At 33.3% G+C, this 19,426-nt stretch overlaps 1 protein-coding gene across 7 annotated transcripts in view; it reads left to right on the forward strand.

The window, feature by feature from the left end:
* The window catches only part of LOC105219951 (putative uncharacterized protein DDB_G0282133), an 85,244-nt gene extending 67,907 nt beyond the window's left edge, over positions 1-17,337 (forward strand). For 6 of the 7 annotated variants that reach the window (XM_054235656.1, XM_054235653.1, XM_054235654.1 and 3 more), the window contains 3 exons: positions 8,320-9,302; positions 13,620-13,800; positions 16,937-17,337. In XM_054235656.1, coding sequence (XP_054091631.1) covers positions 8,320-9,302; positions 13,620-13,632 — 996 coding nt within the window. In that variant the 3' untranslated portion in view covers positions 13,633-13,800; positions 16,937-17,337. Of the gene's footprint in view, positions 1-2,481; positions 2,838-8,319; positions 9,303-13,619; positions 13,801-16,936 lie in introns of all 7 variants that reach the window. The other variant, XM_054235660.1, reaches the window with a different exon arrangement.
* Positions 17,338-19,426: the final 2,089 nt, after the last annotated feature.

A 19,426-nucleotide genomic window follows, 5' to 3' on the forward strand; every position in this document is an offset into this window, starting at 1 on the left:
CTACCTCTGTATATTTATATGTAGTGTGTCTCTGTACTAAAAATGGTTGAAATCGGGTCATAATTTCCCCAACTCCCATATACCTAATTATAGGGTTTTCAAAAATACGATGGGCTTAATAGGTTATAAATCGGTTAATATGTAAAATATCTTAACCAACTTGAGTGAGCATATAATCTTGGATATAATGTATGATGGTGGTGAAAATGAGTGAAATCTGTTCAGGAATTACCTCAGCCCTCATATACTATAAATTAGGATTTTTGGTTTTCTATTGGCCTTTATACCGAATATATGGGTCAAATTGTGTGATATCTTAATAAAAGTATAGCAATAAATTGCGAGAGCATAACATGTTCGATTGTAACCGAACTTAGCCTTTCCTTACTTGTTTTAAATTACACTTGTCGGTTACAATCGCGTTTTTAATACAAACCGACGGATTACCAGGATTTCACTGTCCGCTACTGTATATTGTTAAGGGGAGCTTAAAATTGTGATATTTCAAGAGTATTTGTATTTGTGGCTTGGTTTTTTAATATAAATATTTCAAGAATGTTGCTCATCCAATTTGTTTCAAATCCGTCAACTAGCCCCCCGAAAATCATTTCAATTAAAAAAAGACGTTTACCACGCCCATTGTACAAGTAACCGTACACATGCTATCTCACTTATTAACCGATATATACCATTCAACGGAAAGTCATAATGTTAGGTATATGGGTGCTGGGAAGGGTTGGGACCCGATGTTGCCTATTTTTAGCACAGAGGCACACCATTATAATCTGAGAGATTTACCGATATTTTCGGTAACAAGTTGTTCATGGCCACTGAGGTATGTATGTTCAATACATAGGACCTTAAGAAGTTATTAAAAGATTTCCACACTTTTAAAATGAGCGATGCCACACCTCGACTGCAGTATTTCAATAAAGTTTTATTTCAATGGTTTTTGATATATATATGTAATATGATTTGATTTCCCGACATATGATTTGACACAAAAGTTAGCGATTCCTATTTTATCTATCAAATCTGTCTTCTTCTATAAAATTTAGTGTTTCTGACAGTTTTCGTTATTGAATTAAATTTGTGCGTGATGAGATATTATAGCGAAAAGTGTCCAGCAAGTTTGGTTTATATAGAATTAGTAGTTTTGAAAAATATATACAAAAACCCAAAACCTATTAGGGGCGGCACCATACCTACTTGTCCAAGAAAATTCCATTCAAATAGGCTCCTTCCTAGTGTAATTATTTTTATGAAATTTCATAGCCATAGTTTTATTTATGACTAAGTTATGGCAGTTTATAGCTTGTCGGTTAACGCCATTGTTAGTGTGGTCCAATTTCGCCACAGTTCACTCATAGTATCGTAGTTTTTGAGATACATATATACATACATGAAATCTAAAAAGATGTATCTCTTCCGTCATAACCTTCGTTATCAATATAGGGTATAGAAATTCTGACATTCTGGTATCATTGGAATACGTGGGTTTCCACGAACCTGTAACCCTCCCATTCAAAATTGTTGCTTCAATAATACATCGGGTGATCAAACAAAATCCCACCACCGAAAAGTTTATGGTTGCCGATAAAAATGTTATGTAATATTGGAATATGTAGTAAATTTCGTCGATTGTAACATAAAAATGTCAAAATAATATTATTCACAATTTTGGTCAAAGAGTGGGCAGTGCCATGTCCATTGTCAATTTTTTGAAAGAATCTCTTCTCCACTATGTTTACTATAAAATTTACTACTTTTCAAGTTTTCGTCAGCTTTGGAGGACTTTACAAAAAGTCTCTTTTGGGCTCGCCAATTTCTCCCCAGTCGAATTTGTTCGTTTCTAAAAGCTTTTCATCGTGCCAAATTTGATTTGTTAACTCGATTTTATAATTATTAATTTTATAAAAAATTAAAAATCCCCTCCCTCTCTTCTCCTTTCAGTGCATTACTATAATAAGACATTTAACACAAATATGTACATACTTCTTCCTTACATCAAGTGTTCGGTACAGCAGAGCTAGCATAGTGCAACACTTATATTACATACATACATTAAGCATAAATCCAATCGGTGTGAAAGTGTAATGCTGATGATATGATTTTTTGGACCAATTGTCGAATGTTTCAATAATTCATTTGTATTGTGTGCAATTATATAGAAATCAAACGACCGCATGCTAGACATTATTGCTTACTAAAATATATTGTATATAAATGGCGTGAAGGCATATTTATCCAGCTGTATATTTTGATTTAAATATATATTATGTATATTTGTTATATTGTTCATCTAAAAAATACATATGCATTTATTCGCATCAAATACAAAGATTTTTGATTTGTTAGGTTTATTTGTATACGCAATTACTACGTATTTGCTCTTAATACATACATTTATATGTTAATCGGTTTTAATAATCACACGCGTACAAAACAATTTGATATCCAAATAACCACTACCACCCACAGAATGCCGTGAGGCATAACTTATCGCTGCATAAATGCTTTACGCGAGTTGAGAACGTGAAGGGCGCTGTTTGGACGGTAGACGAGATTGAATTTTACAAACGACGACCGCAGCGTACAACTGCTGCGGCGGCGGTGGCGGCGGCAGCAGCTGCAGCGGTAATGTCAACAGCAGTTGCTGACAAGGCTGCCAACGGCGGTGGTTGTAGCACAAATATTTCCAGTGGCCGTATTAATGGCGCCAGCGGCAGTGTTACCAGTAATGGCAGTAGCAATGACAATAATATCGATTTCAATAGTAGCGCTGGTGTCGGCGTTTCTGCTGCAATGGCCAATAGCGCATTGACATTGGGCTATGGGTACGTGCGAAATTGTCACACCAACCCCCTCCTCCTGTATCCTATCCTATGGTCTGCAATTTTAGCTTTCTAAATATGTCAATAAAAGATTTGGATAAGTTTTCATCACATCTATGCAATCGAACCGATATTTTCGATCACTTCGAATTTTTTTATTATTTAACTACTTATACTTTCAAACAGTCTATTGTTGTAATATTTTTCTAATCTTGAAATGCATAAACGTATTTGCCAACATCTAACTCACACACATATTCATCTACACGCATATCTACTTATTTTGGCCAAACTTAGCTGCCAAAGAAGTTGCTCGTAACTCCCGGCCAAAAGTCAACATAGGGATGACAGTAGCTTTGGTTAATTATAATAATTAATAACATACTACCTAGCCTACTTTAGAGAGTTCACAAACCGTATTATTGGTTTCTTAAAATAGTGTGCTATTGCATCCCTTATTATTACTTTCCGGGTCTATTGCATGTACTATTTCGGCAATTAATCAGCAATTAATCAGTTAGAGAGGCATAGAAAGAAATATATTCAAACAAGAAAAAACGTTAACTTCGGCTCTACCGAAGCTAATATACCCTTCACTGGTGCATTTTTTTAGTAACTATGTGTTTAAGCAAATCTAAAGACGTAAGAAAAAATATGTAAAAACAAAAGTAAAACAAAGTAATTAATTAATATTATTACCTTAAGCAGTAATCCATGTCAAATTTCGTGAAGATACCACGTCAAATGAGAAAATTTTCCATATAAGTCATTGATTCCGATCGTTCGGTTTGTATGGCAGCTATATGCTTTAGTGAACCGATCTGAACAATTTTTTCGGAGATTAAATTATTTCTATGAACAATAACTCTCACACCAAATTTCGTGAAGATATGTAGTAAAATGCGGAAGTTTTCCATACAAGCCCCTGATTCCGATCGTTCAGTTTGTATGGCAGCTATATGATATAGTGGTCCGATATCGGCAGTTTCGACAAATGAGCAGCTTCTTGAAGAGAAAATAACATCTGCAAAATTTCAAAACGATATCTTAAAAACTGAAGGACTAGTTCGTATATATACAGATAGACAGACAGACATGGCTAAATCGACTCAGTTCAACATACTGATCATTTATTTACATATATACTTTATAGGGCCTCCGACGCTTCCTTCTGGGTGTTACAAACTTCGTGACAAACTTAATATACCCTGTTCAGGGTATAAAAATAGAAATGAATTGTAAAGTTTTAGTTTATATAAAACCCTTTCCCTAATATCATTTGAGGAATACTCATCGTCATCTATTACTATTATTTAACGAAAATTCAGCTATGGACACATAAATATCACATCTGGTCTTCAATAAAGAAATCATTTATTTATTCATTAAGTTTTTCAATTTATGTTTTAAAGAGGCATTAGTTTCACATTATGAAAACACAAAAACTATTCTACTCGTAATAAAAATAGAGGTAAACACAGGACACTTAAATAGCAAAATTTTAAAATAGTTTATAGGAATATGGAAAAAGTATACAAATGATTAAATATTTTAAGTTATTATCCTGTATTCTTTCTCCCGTTTTTTGAGATCCCTCATTTGGCATTGTATACCAAGCGTCTTCAACTTCAGCCCATAAATCATCCAAATTTTTTAATGTTTTTTGTGCTATTTGTGTCTCCATATTATTCCATAAATTTTCTATTGAATTGAGGTCCGGTCTTTGCGCAGATCGATCCAATATAATAAATTTTTCCATGCCCAACAACTACTTTCGGATTATTCTACTGCATAAATATCCAGTTTATGGACAAGAACTCAAACAATAATGGCTCCATTTTATTATGTAGTATATCCAAATACTGATACCAATGCATTTTACCATTAATGTGAACAATTTACATAACGCCATATCAAGAAAACGCGACTCAGGCCATCCTACTTCCAACAGCGAATTATACCGTTTCCGACAAATGTTTGCATACATCCCCTGTTTTCGTTGGTTTTAAAAAAGAAAACAGTAGCAAAAGCTTCAATACATTTATACACAGAACAGCATATCACAGATTTTAGAATAATTGAACATATCTGAGCATTTTTTAAGGTAATAATTACAAAAATAAACAGATTTCTATCACTTTTATACTCAAAAACCGCATAATAGATACTTTGAACAGCATTACATCTGATGGGTTGATAAATTTAGTAGTAATGGCGGATTTAAATTGTAATAGGTGTCAACGGTGTCCTAAGTAAATACTCATAATGCAAATAATATCTAGAATTAATACAATTTTTGTACTAAATACATTACTTTGTTACTGTATGTAGACTTTTGTCAAGTGCATTTTTGAGTTTTTCCTTCATAACTTTTTTTAATATATTTAATAAAATGGATTTTCTAAGAAGCTTTTCCTACTTTCATACCTAAGGAAACAGGGGAGATATTTTTCGGCCACTGTACCTAGGGTTAAGGAATTTTTCGCTCACATACGGTTAAGGGCTTTAACTTGTGGATGACGTGCAATAGTTTTTCCATCTAAACTCATGCTATTTCTCTTATTTTTGTCGCTCCAAAGCACCTTCGACCTAAATTATGTTGATTTGTTTCTGTGGGCCTTTTCAAATACCAGTCGAGTTTTGGTGTGGCTTTTTTAGGGCTAGTTTTTTTCTGCTAATTCGTCAGAAGAGCTGAGTTTCGTTGAGAAGTATTCTTACAATCTTTCTAAATATACACACATAAGATTCTTCATTAATATCGATGATAATTTGTCTTGCTGATTTAAAGGATCAGCTTTGATCTTCCTTGCTAAGATTTCGTCAATACTATATCGGTTTTATGAGTTCTGAGTGTTCAGGAATCATTTTTTTAAAGAAGATGGGTCTTTTCTTTTTCATTAAGAGCATTAAATTAAATATTCGCTAGAAAATCAATATGTCAGGAATTTCGACAGGAGGTTTTTCTTTTTTGCTCATGTCGCATGTAAGCGCTCTCTTTTCCGGTGTGCAATGTATTCCCCGCCCCATTTATGGAAAATATCGGAGAAATTATTATTGAATCCTAAAATAAAATTAATAACACGTCAGAACTTAACATAAAAAATTAAACATTTAAAAATGTGTTATTTATGTGCCCACGTCAAATCAATACTATAACAAGTAAAATTGCCACAAACAAAATTTTACTGTAAGTAATAGTATAATTGCGCAGGGATCATCATCATAATGGTAACAAGTACAGTGGAACTTCCATAACTCGAAGATCTCTATAACTCGAACTTTTGAATTGGCAATAGCGTTTAGAAATCAAATTTCTTTTCGACCAGGGCATAATACAAACTTAAAAAATTGTACTATATTATAATTTATACTATATCCCTACATCCTATGGAGGCGGAAAAAAATATGATGTTGCACTTATGGATTGCATAAATCATGTAGCAAAGGAAATTAGATTTAATATTTGGTCCGCCTTTGTGTATTTATGCGTCCATGGCTGTATGTATCGGTTTGAACTTTTAAAATTTCCGAGACATTTTGACTATATATGCCTTAGCGGCATCAATAACAACAATATGACAAATAACACGACTTGTGAACTACTTGCAAGCGGGCGACAAAAGCAATAAAAAATACGTAAGATCTCAAATGACTACAAATGTAAAGGGTGATCCATTTCGAGTTTCCTTACTGTTTTAAAGAAAAAAAACACAGAAAATTAAAATTTAATGGAGAATTTTTATTATCATTCCAAAGAACATTCTTTGGCATTTATTTCTTAAAATTATCTCTTTACATATACTCACAAGAAAAAGTCTAACTGTGTGATATCACACGATCTTAGTGGCCAATCGACCATCCCAAAACGTGAAATTATCTGCTCACCGAACTGTTCTCTCAATAAATCAATGATTAATGCGATGTGTGAGGAAAAAAATGTCGCCGTTATCATGAGCTTAAACCGATTTCCAGCGAACGGCTCCGAATCGACACTCCACGGTCTTTGTGTACATGGCTGCTATATTTTCTTCATTGCGTGCTGGACGTGGTCTATTCAGTTGAATATTATCCAATAATGAATGCTAGGTCTAAAGATGGGTGATGGTATTGCGAATAGTACACTCAGTAGGCCGATTAAGTTGAGCGAAGCGATCGAAAAACATTCTTTACAGAATGTGAATTTTCGTAATAAAGTTGAACAATTTGTAAACGTTGTTTAGGCGTAAGTCTCTCCGTGATGAAATGCCAAACAATACTGAACAAAATTAAGATGACAGCTTGACTCGACTCACGTGTGATCTGTCAAAAAAAGGCTATTGAAAAAAGTAACTCTACTTGTTTCACCCGATACTATTACTCCAAAATCACAAAACAACTAACAATATGTCATGTTGTGCAGACTTTATTAGTGTTGTGCAACAGTGTTAGGACGACTTTGATTTTGCGTCTATTAAAAAAGAGATGTGAGTTTACAAAAGTGGGTTTACAAAAGCTGTAGGTTTATTCGGTACTTTAAATATGCATATGAGTGTACGCGTGTATATGATGCAGTTATTTATACTAAAATTGTTTACATTATTAACATTATACGTATATGCATAAATTTTTCTATTTGATAATAAACATTTTCTTAAACTTTTTAAATACTATTTATTCCAATAATGAGAACCAATATGCTAACTCTTTTTCATATTTACATATATTATACTAACTTTTTAACTACATATTGTCACGATCGTGGACAATAAATAAACCTATATGCATGTACTAAGTAGTTTATGTAACAACACGGTTATTTACTAATATTATACTTGGCAAACACCACTATTATACAATTAAAAAAAATTAATTTTTTTAACAAATTAAAAAAAAATGATTTAAAAATTTTCTTTCACTTTAATCGCATGTTATTAAAAATATGTTTACATACTTTATTAATAAAACTATTAACTGTATCTTCCTTTTAACTTTTTACGAGGCTGAGTTTTATGAATATCTAAGTAAAAATATTTGCTTAAATGCATATTTAAATATGCATATAATATTTATAATTCTTACTATGTAAGCATTTCAAAATAATGTTGACATCTTTTATTTAACATAACTATATTTACTTAATATTTAATGGTATAAGTATGCAATAAATACATACACAGTGTGTATATATTTGAAAATACTATGGTATTGTATAAAGTATAAGTTTATATTAAAACTGATACCACTTAACATTATGGCTAACTCGAAATTTTCTTATTTCTTTTTATTTCTACATCACCAAATCTTATCAAACTTCAAAACAAATTATTTGCAACAAAAAATCAAATACAATGGTCACTAACAAAACGCTAAACGTACGCGGCATCACCAAATTCATTTGCTATACAAAACTTTAACGTTCCGCAATTAATACCAATAAATATAATTAATCTCTATATATGAAAAATAAATGATTTTACCATATTCCAAATATATGAATATATTCCAGAATGCCATACGCACAAATCTGTCGCTGCATAAATGCTTTGTGCGCTATGAAGATGACTTTGGCTCCTTTTGGATGGTAGACGACAGTGAATTCGTGAAACGACGCCATTTATCGCGTGGTCGTCCGCGCAAATATGAACCGTTGTCATCGCCTAAGTCCAATTCGCAGGCGTCCGCTGGTGCCGCTGCTGACAATAACAACACCAGCAAGGAAGCAAGTGGCACCAGCGGTGCGCAGCAATTGTTAAATAGACAACAACAAAAGCAGAAACAGCGTATTAGTCAAAATGTCGGTCGCAACCTTTGCACCAATGTGCATTGTGACCGTGGTGATCGTAGGGTACACGCTTGCCATACTGTTACGGATGCTGTTACGTCTGTAGAACCAATCTCACTTGATGCAAAACAAGGCAATGCTAATTGCAACAATAATAACAGCATTAAAGTGAAGAGTCGAAATAATAATTGTAACATTAACAAAAACAACAACATTCACAGTAATATTGTTATTGATATGAATAGCAATAATGGCGATCATGACGGCATTGATATCTGCGAAGGTAGCCAAAGGCATATGAGCGATATTTGTAGCAATAATAAGACAGCGAAATTAAATACGCAACAAAATTGTACCAGCATGTCCAATGATAATAATCTTCTGTGCATCAACAATACTTTAATTGGCATTAACACGCTTAAAAATTTTAGTATGCTTGCAACGGCTTGCAACAAAGTCGATAGTGCAAGTGGTATCAAGATCGCCAGCGATGGCGTCGCCGCTGTAGATATTGATGCCATAATTGCGGTGAACAACAGTGACGTTGGCATAACTGGAAGCAATCGTAACGGTACCAGTATGTATGGTGATGTCGGCGGCGTTAGCAATGAAACTGTTGATGATGTAAATGATTTAAATGATGTTGCCGTAGGTGTTGGTGATAACGGTACCGACGGACTCACTTTCTCTTGCAACTATCAGCCACAGTAAGAGCATTAATCAAGCAAATCAACAAAAACAAAAAAAATTTGATGTTCTTTAATTCATATCATCTAATATAGTATATAGTTATAATTCTCCATATACATACAGACATACATATGTACATATATATATATGTGTACATACGTATATATGTACATATACAGTTGAACTTCCCTAACTCGAATCACCATAATCCACAAAAACACATCGAGTAAGAGAGCCTTCCGAGTTACGGAAGGTCATTTGTATAAAAGTTGACTTCAATTTCCAATGCAAAAGTTCGAGTTGTGGAAGTTCAACTGTATATATTATATGTACATATACAATTTGTACACTTGCCAGTATGTGTGTATGTATATTAGGGAAGCATTAACGGTAAGTATCATGCATGTACATACCATAAATATCTATAAAAATAGTAGTGTTAGTGCTCCTATTGTACATCACTATATTTTTTTCTCAAATTTTTAGAAAAAGTGTTCGGCATGACCCCGTACAGTGTGGTGCATGATGTACGCCCCACATATGTCGAACAAAAGTCAAAAACTAAAGCGACAATTTTCTATACGGTTCAACGTACAGGAATCCCGCATAGTCCGCAAAATATTATTTACTTTTTTGTTTATTTCAATGTGTAATTCTACAAATATAATACTATGATTTGTAAATAAATGATTTCCTCAATTATTGGTGATAACACTATACGACAAAATCCACTTTTTTCTGGGTATGGACCAAACTATTTTTTTCCGGGAGATTGAGTCCTAAGTAAAACATGTAAGGAAAGGCTAAGTTCGGGTGAAACCACATTTTATATTCTCGCATTTTATTGATATAATTTTATTAAGAAAACACATAATTCGACCCATGTATTCGGCATAAAATCAAATAGAATATCGAAAATCATCATATATAGTATATGATGGCTGAGGAAATCCTGAACCTATTTCACTCATTTTCAAGACTATACGCTCACTTAATATCTCTCATATTAACCAATATATGCGGAATAAAGCCCACCGTATTTTTGAAAAACTACAATTAGGTATTTGAGAGCAAGGGGATGTTATGACCCGATTATAATTATTTTTGCTATAGAGGCACACTATTAGAAAAAAAATATTTCCTCTGAATTACATTAAAATATCTGAGAGATTTTACGATATTTTCGGTGAAAATTTACCCTTAGACACTGAGTCTTTCATGTTCGATATCCCGGGCCATGAAAAGTTATAGTCCGATTTCGACAATTTTACAACTGATGCCACAGGTCATATACAGTACTTTTGTAAAGTTTTATCCCGCATGCCACACCCACTTAAAAAAAATGCATCCAAACATTCCAATTCCTAGTGCGATCATTTATACCAAATTTTACAAAATCGAAATATTTGGATTCGAAGTTCAAAAAAAAGACTTTTAAAAAAATTTTATTGTTTGGTCCAATACCTAGCCGAGTGTTGTACAGTGAAATTGAAATCGTATGATTAGGGTAAAAAGTAAATTAAAGAATTCGATCCACAATGATTATTTCATTAAAATTGTTTGTATTAATAGATATTATTATACAGGTCACAGTATTTATACAGTTCATCTACTCTTTAATATTCTCTTCATCGCTCTCTACACCAATGCTAAAAACTTTCATTGCTTCTGTTATTACCATGTTATTACTATTAATTTCTATCAGTTGAAAGTTATCAAAGAAAATGAAACAATAACAAACACTAGCCCGCGAACAAATGAGAGGAGGAGTATATAGATGGAGGTGGGAATAAAAATGTCGTAACAAGTCTCGTTGCACCGTCAAAACATTTTTAAATTGATAAATAGAGCTGAGACGCATACGTTCGGATAATCGAAAAATCGACATTCTACAGTAGATATAAATCCAGTAATCTTTAGTATCTGAAAGTATCAGCCATTAGTAATGAATTTTACGTGCTTCGACATACACCTGTTGAAAAATACTAAAAACTAATAAAAAACGCTTAAATTCCTAGGATAAACAGTTTTATATCATAAATTTCATTCATAGAATACTAAATTTTTCTTAGAAAAAACGGAAATTTTTTTGATCCAAGCCCAAAAGTTAAAAATAGGGGAAATTCAGTCGGGAAAAATATTTAAGAAGCAAAATAATGGTTAAAACATAACAATTACAAGAGCAAGGATGAGTATTAATATTTTGTCGCAAATACATAACGTTCGACAGGAATGGACACCCATGTTATTGTGAATTTTGAAACAGTTCATCCAAATTTGTAATATTTTGCGTTCTAAATGCATTTTTAAGTAATTTCTTAGATATTATATTGGATTTAAGATTGCTCTCGACGATTCTCAGTCCGCCCCAATGGGGAACATTATTTTGTTGAAGTCTTCAAATTACTCTCAATACGACGAGTTGACTCCACAGCGTACCATGAAAATCACCTCCATATCATTATTGAGCCTTATTGACCTTTACAATTAGTGGTTGGTACGGTGAGACGAACTAAGAATCGAATGCTACAAATTTTCACCTCCAACTTTATATATATTTGTTTCACCCCAGAATTAATCACAATTTGAGAATCTGGAAGAGGTATCGAAAGTGAAGCCACAAAAACTTTTAAAATTCGCGTCAAGCGCAGGCATCCTAAAGGATGATTACTCCTCGTGGACAACGTGACGGCACTCCATCTGGTATCGCAAAGGACCAAAACTGGTCTCTGTGTGGCGTATTGGCCTACCAGTATAACCCAACCTAACCCCTGAATAAAATGTAAATCCACTAATTTTGAGTTCAGGATCTGTGACCATGAGCAAATGCAATACGACCTTTGGTTACGATGGCGCTACCAACAATTTTTTCCGTACTTGTCTACAGTTAAGGCCAGAAGTTTCTAATAGAAGTTAAACTGTTCCTTTTCGATGGCGCTACCAACAATTTTTTCCGTACTTGTCTACAGTTAAGGCCAGAAGTTTCTAATAGAAGTTAAACTGTTCCTTTTGTTATTAGCTTTTCTAGGTGTACAGCTGTTTTGACAACCTCATGATCATCGTATTAACCTGGTTAGAAGATTTTAAATATTTTCCCTTTCTGCGATTTTAAACTCCGAAAATATTTAAAGGCATTAAAAACCATTATTTTGGAAACGTTCCATTGTGCTGTAATAGCAGTCTAGGATAATCCAGTCTAATGCCGTACTCGGATATATGATTGTCAACGCATCGTTCTTAAGGGGCTATACCAGTGTAACCTATGAAAAAATGGATTGGACGATTTTCGTGATTTTTTTTAAAGAAAGTACTTGATCGATTGTGTCGAATTTTTTTTGCACATGATAAGGTATATTTTCAGCAACATTTCATTTTTTTTACAAAAATATTGAAAAATAACGGAGTTATATGCTATCATCGGAGGTGCAAAAAAAAAGTTCACCAACTGCTGACATGATTCCGGCCGAATGAGTTTTCGAAACAAAAAAAATTCAAAAAGGACATTAAATTTACAAAATGGCGTAGTTTTGAAAAAATATTTCGATTTTTAAGGTAAAAAAATGGTCTTTTGTCAAATAGACAATTTTCAACTAATCAAAAAGATCATAGGTCATTGTAAGCATATACATAGTAAACATATGCAAGATTACTCAGTTTAAATTTGAAGTCGATCGGTCAATATATCGTTGTCATGATGTCATTTTGAGAAATGTCGTTTCGAGAAAAAAGCGTTTTAAGTTTCGAATTTAGCTGCTTATACCTGCGGGCGGTCGCTCTTTGGAACGCTACTATTCAAGAAACCGCCTTCACAGCATATTTTTGAAAGTATAAACTATCAAATAAAGAAAAAAAAAAAAAAATCGATTTTCTGAAAATGTCATACTGGCATAGTCCCTTAAATATTATTCAACGGCTGTATCCTGTTTTCCTAAATGCGAAGCTATACTACAAGACATTTTACTAATGTTCCAAATACTTATCATATTACTAATCGAATAAATTAATCGGCTCGCTCCAAACTTAATAAGATTAGAGTATGGATGTATCATATATGTACTTGTACTAACTATAAATAAATAAAGTATTTATTTGCTGCTGTAATAAGGTAAGTAATAATATAAAATGGTATTATATTTCCTTTAGTCTTAGTACCTTATTATCTATTTCAATTTCTTAATACCAAATAATGTCCAGTTGTTTACTTTCGCTTTAATAATAAATATTCAGATAACTTTTTTTGTATACTTTACGGCTTATACTCTTTTTTTCTACTTAGTGCCTTTTTTCTTTTTTCTACATTTTTAACAAAATATTTTTTTTTGTAAATGTTACAGCAACATGCTTTAAAAACTTTTCATTAAATAAAAACACTTTAACGGCATTTTGAAACCTAAATGTCAATTCTTTAAGATAACTGACATTGTTTCAAACAAATATGCACACAGGAACACAATCCACGATTCTCTGCCGACCTCACCATCGTATGGCAAACACGATTATTTGCCTAATTTACAGGTATGTAATTGATTCAAACGTACATATGTCATATGTAAGCGTATCCACCACCATTTCCATTTCAATGTATAGACTCCGCTAAACTTTTTTTACTTATTTTATTTTATTTTTTATTTCTACAATAAAAAAAAACAAAAAAATCCAATACAAAATAACAAAATATTTTTATTTGAAGAAACCAAATGTAAAGCAGCAAATTCTCCAACGAATTTTCGGCCTATATAGCACGTTTTTGTTTTATGTAATATCAAAATTAATTTGTATTCAAATCAGCGCAATGCAATAAAAACAAGTAAGTAATGGCTAAGTTCGGGTGTAACCATTTTCAAAACATATCATTGGGATGCCAGGAAAATATTATGAACTGAATTTCATTGAAATTGGTCGATTAGTTTCGGAGATATGGTTTTTGACCCCTAAGTGGGCGGAGCCACGTCCATTTCAAATTTTGTATACCAATTTGAGTACAACTCTTCTGTACCATCCTTACCATGGAATTTAATATTTCTAGTGTTTTTAGTGAATTAAATCATTTTAAGTAGTTTTCAACATAACCTTTGTATATAAGTAAGTGGCTAAAAAAACGACTTTAAAGAGTTTAGTTGATATAGCTTTAGTAGTTTACGATATATGTACAAAACACTTAATAGCGGGCGGGGCCACGCCCACTTTCCCAAAAAAAGTGTCATCCAAATATGCCCCTTCCTAGTGCGCTACTTTGTACCAAATTTTACTTTTATAAATTTATTTATTTCTTAGTTATGGCACTTTATATGCTTTCGGCTTTCACCATTTTGTGGGCGTGGCAGCGGCCCGATTTCGATACTCTGACTTTTATACTCTCGCAACAAAAGTTGCTAAAGTATTATAGTTTTGTTCACATAACGGTTGGTTGTAAGTCCTAAAACAAAACGAGTTAGATATAGGGTTATATATACCAAAGTGATCAGAGTGACGAGTAAAGTTCAAATCCGAATGTTTGTCTGTTAACATTGAGATATCTTTATGAAACTTGGTAGACGTATTTCTTGGCACCATAAGAAGGTTAAGTTCGAAAATGGGCGTAATCGGATCACTGCCACGCCCACAAAATGGCAATATCCGAAAACATATTAAGAGTTACAACTAAGCCATAAATTAGACTATTGAAATGAAATTTGGTCTGAAGGATCGCACTATGAAAGGGCATATGTGGATGTAATTTTTTGGGGAAATGGGCGTGGCTCCGCCCCTGCTAAGTTTTTCGTACATATCTCGTAAACTATTAAAGCTAGTTCAAGGAAACTTTCAAGAGTCGTTTCATTTAGGTACTACCTTATACAGTCCAAAAATTGAGGAAATCGGATTATAACCACTCCCACCTCCCATACAAAGGTTATGTTGAAAACTATTAAAAATGCTTTAATTCAGTAAGGAAAACCACCAGAAACCTTAAATTTCGTAATAAAGATGGAACAGAAGAGCTGCACTCAAAATGGTACACAAAGCTCTAAATGGGCGGGGTTCCACCCACTTATGGGCCAAAAACCATATCTCCGAAACTACTTGACCAATTTCAATGAAATTCGGTTCATAATATTTTATTGTCATCCCAATGATATGATGTGAAAATAGTACAAATCGGTTCACAACCACGTCTACTTCCTACTTTGATGTCGATCTGAATAGTTTACTTTACAATATATAAAATAAGCACTAGTGAAGATATCGGATTAGAACTTTGCAATAATACTGCATTTATACAGTGTCACCCCTTTCTAAATATCGTCATATATCGAACATGAGGACCTCAGTGCTTCTAATTTTTCTACCGAAAATATAGGTAAGTCTAAGATATTTTGAAGACATTCAGCGGAATATCTTTCTTTTAATAATATGTCTCCATGCCTAAAATACATAAAATCGGGTCATAACTTCACCTAACTCCTATATAACTAATATTAGGGTTTCCAAATTTCAATGGACTTTATGCCATATATATGACGAATATGTGAGTGGTTTGTGGTATTAATAAAATTTAATAAATAAATTGCGTATAAAATGTTCGGTGACACCCGAACTTAGCCCTTCCTTACTTGTTATATATATAGTATATATAACCCCATATCTAACAATTTTATTTCTATTATACTCTCTTTAGCAACTTTGTTGCGAGAGTATAAAAATTTCTGGGAGGTTTAAATACACTACAAGAATTAGAAAGCGCTTACTTTTCGATTTTTCTATGTGGATTATTGTGGATATTATTATTATTTCAGTTTTATATGCATACATACATATTTACGTTTCATTGTATTTTGGCTGATGTTAATAATTGGTTTTAGAAAGCAGCGTCATACTACTTAAATAAGTCAAATTTGTTTACAACGCTATTGCAGATAACTGCCTTATGATTATCTCAACAGTTTACTAAGACATTTTTGGGAGTTTATAATAGTAATAAAGGGTGATCCATATCGAGGTTCCCTACTTTTTCAAAGAAAATACCAAAGAAAATTCAAATTTAAAGGGGAATACATTCTTTGGTATTTTTTTTTTAAGATTATCTTTTTCAAATAGTCCAATTCTCGATGACACGTTCGAGCATTTTGACTGTTCTTATAGACTTTAGACTTTACATATCCACCCAGGCAATAGTCTAACGGTGTGATAGGTCTTGGTGGCCAATCGACCGGCCAATTTTTCCACGATGAAATGCCAAACAATACTGAACAAAAATAACATGACAGCTTGGCACGATACACGACACGCGCGTGTTCTGTCAGAAAAGGGCTATTGAAAAAACTACCTCTACTTGGATCACCCGATATACATAGTATATATGTATATAGTGAAAGCCTTGTTACTAGGTAAGGTTTCCTCAATTATATGCTAGACTTCTATTATAATTTTTTGGATTCTATTTTTTCTTAGACTAAGAATTGACACAAACATAATATTTTTGTTTCCACCTTTTTGATTTCATTTTCATTCCCAATCATTAAGGGTTTAGTAACTTTGATTATTTTACGCAAAATTTAGTTAATTTTTAAATAGCGGGGTATATTACTGTATCAACATTTTTTCACGAACATGCATATACTTATAACAGTTATTTTAACAACAGTTAATTATAACAATCTAAACATTTTTACAGAACATGTGGACATCCATATCTGAAGATTCCACAGCAATTGGTATTGACCCAACAAGGCAAATGCATGAAAGCTATCGACATTTTGCAACAACTGCTGAATTGCATTTAACCCACCTACCGCATAAAATGCAAATGAATTCTCCAAATCATGCTGATATTCGGTGAGATCTACTATAAATCAAGTAGGCAGTATTACTGTCTAGCATACATATGTACATATACCATGCGTGTTGGATCGTTTAATCAAAATATTCTATACAGATTGCACGAACATCAGCAGGCAACATATCATGCCTATCCACATAAAGGTTATATTGCTCAACAGCAACATAGCCAATTGTATCGACGACAACACCGTTATTTACACAATCACCATCATCATTTGTCATATACCGCGCAGCAGATAGATGTTACCAATTGTGATAGCAACAACACTCTACCAATGACAGCTCCCTTTATTTCCAACAGCGAAAAGTACTTACTGAATAACATCGATAAACATTGTCGCAATCCCCTAAATGTTGATCAACTGCGCCATCAAACTTATATTATTCCGCACGAAATTGCAACAGAGGAAGAACAGTTGCTTGACACTAAACATGGCATATTTGAGAATGTATTGAGTAATTTAGCAATAAATAAAGATGAGTACAATAAAAAAAAACCAAAAGAGATATCAAACATCGTTAGAAAAGACATCTCTAATCACACTGGTCTTGAAAAGAAAAGTAAACACCTGGCCGAAAGTGGTACTAAACAAAACGATAAAGAATTGATATAATAACTCACAACAACAACACATAAAACATAAAGTGGACATTGTAGTATATTTCCGAATTTATATATATACATACATACATACATACATATGTATGTAAATCCACACTAATATCGCTGTTATGCCAGTTTCATTTAAAGCAATATGAGAACATACTTATACAACATATATGCAACGCTCGTATAAAATACTTTTGTATCACTAAAGCACATAATTTTAAATTTACATATTATGGTTTAAAAAATAAATAAACGAAATTAACATATCAATAGTAAACTGGTTTCTGCAATATGATTACGCATTGGAATTTTTTATTGGTAAATATTAGCTATCTGCTGTGATTCGACAAAACTTGAAAGGTGACAACTACAACAAATAAATAGTGTCTTAATAGAGATATGAACTTAATACGATTTTAAACGGTATGTTTTTTTTATTTTTTAAGAAAGTCATACACAAATATATCGACAGGAATGTGGCGAATGATAGAATTAAAGTTTACCACACTTTTGCATTGACAACATATAGGTAGGTTAGGTTAGGTTACACTGGTAGGCCAATAAGCCACACATAAACCAATTTGGTCCTTTGCGTCACCGCATGAAGTGACGTCACGTAGTTAATGAGCAGAAGTCTTCCTTTAGAAGGTCTGCGCTTGACGCGAATTTGAAATTTTAAAAGGTTACGTGGTTTTACTAACGATACCTCTGCCAGATTCTCGTACTATGAGGCCCCCAAATGCGGGAGCCTTTGTCTTGGCAGTACAGCACAAGCGCACAGGAGATGCTCTATTGTTTATCTGGTTCTATGCTCTTGACATTTCCTGCAGTCTTCGCGATCTCTCAGCACCATCTTATTGGCGTGCGCCACCACCAGACTGTGATCGGTTACATTTCCTTCTATCGAGCGACAGTAGGAATTTTCTGTATTCTGTATTACACATGGCTTTAGCGGTTTTGCATGCCGGTATATTTTTCCAACGCTTTATGGTCTTCCTTGCCATGCTGGTCCCGACTTGCCCCGTTGACAGCTGTACACCACTCTTTGCAATTCCATCTACAATATCATTGCCCTCAATGCCTAGAGAGTGTAGCAACTTATTTCTTACAACTCCATCTATTGCCACCATGGACTCAAAACCCATTTGTGCGAGATGCGAAACGAGGTTATTGCCTTGATTGCCGCTTGACTGTGTACGTAGATATTAATTTTGGGGTAGCCGCCTGTTGCATTCTGGGCTACTCCACTACTACTAACTCCAAACAGTTTATCACCGCTTACTCCGTCATCCATTTTGGAGCCATCCGTTGTTTAATGAGTTGCGTGTAGATGCCCTACCTTCATCGTAAACTAACAAGCTATGCTTATTTCACAGTTTTCTTTTAATCTCTCCATCTTTGCTCACGATTTACAAATTTCTGTCTGTATGACATTTTTTGATAATTATAGTACTATTACTTTTTTGTCTTGTTTATTGCGTCCATATGAGTGTGTAGCATATTTTTCTGCATTCTCTTTCATATAATTTTCACAACATAATTTTCATTAACTAATTTCATCCTTATTCCACATTTATTGTATTACTTATAAATATAAATTTTATACTCTCACATGATAAAGTGCATGATAAGTCTCTGATTTAGAACTTCTTCCCTTGCACCCTCCTGATAAGCAGTCGACGTTGTGTTTCTCTATTACGTTCTTCCCTTATT

This window comes from Zeugodacus cucurbitae, chromosome X (genome assembly GCF_028554725.1).
Source record: "Zeugodacus cucurbitae isolate PBARC_wt_2022May chromosome X, idZeuCucr1.2, whole genome shotgun sequence".
NCBI lineage: Eukaryota > Metazoa > Arthropoda > Insecta > Diptera > Tephritidae > Zeugodacus > Zeugodacus cucurbitae.